Raw genomic sequence first — 1,793 nt, forward strand, 5'->3', positions numbered from 1 at the left:
TTGTGCTTTTATGTACGCGTATGTATCTATCCATGTGTGTGTGTGTGCATGTATATATATATATATATATACATATATATATATATTATAGCTAAATAATCTTGCACATAATCAAAAATGAGCATATTGCGTATGCGATGAATGTGCTCGTAACGAGTATAACTGATAACCCACCTCCATGAATGTCATTGGCACGAGTGAAGTTTCTCCTTTGATCTCGTCAGTCGCACAAGCTATGCTGTTGAAATTGACCGACGACTCTGTATCCGGTGATGCCGTAAGCAATTCATCTTCTGCATCTATGTCCTATTCGGTTTAACAAGAGTGATTTAGTTTAGAAATACTGCATACCGTTCTATACCAAATAACCAAGCTTCTAACGAGACTTGAAAGCCCTATTCAGTATACCACTCATCTAAATAGAGCACCCATTCAGTATACTCAACCATATAGATGAGCCGACTACAATGGTCGACGCCCGAATACTGGTCCTATCGAGATTATGCCAAAATACACAAACTTAATTATTATATTGCACGCTCATACCCTATCCTCATCTTGCATAAGATGGATGTTGTCACTGCTAGAAGCGGTCGAGCTGTGGGCGCGACTACTCTTGAAACAACTGCAGACGTGCTCGCTGATGTACTTTCTGTGTGTCGTGGTGAAAGTTCAATGAATAAGTTAGTTTCTACATTTGTGATGGTACTGAAATTGTTAATGTGTGTGTGTCACACGCGCTAAACCTACAGATCATACAACTGCAGGTTCCGCATTCAAGTATGAAGAATAGACGGCACACTAGCTTGCGAGCTCATAGGAAACAATGGCACATAAAACTCGATCGTTGATCATTTTTACAAGCAAACATTCTAGGCATCTAATTCATATCTTGAGCGAATACTGTCATACCAGTAACATTAAGACACCTCAGCATACATTCCAATAGATTACACTTATGCGAACGTAATTTGAGTACCCTACTTGTGATAAATGGTTGGATCGTTCTTCCCAGTTTCGTGACCATACAATAAAAAAAGTGGATAATTGTTCGTGTGCTGCCAATTGGAAACCCGGTCATTTGCTTTTGCAGCCTGGTCTCATTGACTCCCATGCTAGCGACAGGAGTTGCATATTAAACTAGAACTGCCATAGGGCTATCTCGCTGAAAAATCAGTATGCATGCATCATGTACCAACTAGATATACTAGATCACTAGCCTGCATATCTCGATCGGGTATATAGTTTAAACAATCATCTCAATCTGTCAATAAATCGACATCTTGGCATGATTGAAATTGGGATGCAACTCGGAATCAATCAGAGACATTCAATACAACATCGCACCTGAATTGATTACGAGTAGGTATCTGATCACGCCAAGACTGACGAAAGAAACCAAGCAAGTACACGGAGAACATGGCCGTGTTAAAATACGTTAAGTAGAATGGCTTCGCAAAGCTTCCAGAGGCAGATCCATCGCTGTATATATACTGCACAAAGTAGAGATAAACAACCCATAAATTGTGTCAGCCGAGAATAGGCGTGTGTCAACAGGTGTACGTTAAGAATATGTGTATTATTTTATGTATGTTGAAATATATATTAATCCTAATCAGCACGTACATGTCAGATGTACGTACCCAAACAAACAGCAAACAGCTTCGACCGCTTGGATACGTACAGAAACAGCTCACACAACAGCATACACGATACATATATATATACATATAAATATAATATATATATATATATATATATATGTGTGTGTGTGTGTGTGTGTGTGTGTGTGT

At 39.0% G+C, this 1,793-nt stretch overlaps 1 protein-coding gene across 1 annotated transcript; it reads right to left on the reverse strand.

Moving 5' to 3' along the window:
* Nucleotides 1–111: 111 nt before the first annotated feature.
* SARC_15339 (hypothetical protein) lies at nucleotides 112–1,464 on the reverse strand (the record flags this gene model as incomplete). Its single annotated transcript, XM_014290539.1, has 3 exons — nucleotides 1,348–1,464; nucleotides 547–652; nucleotides 112–306 (listed from the first exon to the last, which is right to left on the reverse strand). Exons 1-3 carry the CDS (start codon nucleotides 1,419–1,421, stop codon nucleotides 112–114), a joined length of 375 nt encoding a protein of 124 aa, XP_014146014.1. The 5' UTR covers nucleotides 1,422–1,464.
* Between the last annotated feature and the right edge of the window lie 329 nt (nucleotides 1,465–1,793).

Source organism: Sphaeroforma arctica (genome assembly GCF_001186125.1).
Source record: "Sphaeroforma arctica JP610 unplaced genomic scaffold supercont1.5963, whole genome shotgun sequence".
Classification (NCBI taxonomy): Eukaryota; class Ichthyosporea; order Ichthyophonida; genus Sphaeroforma; species Sphaeroforma arctica.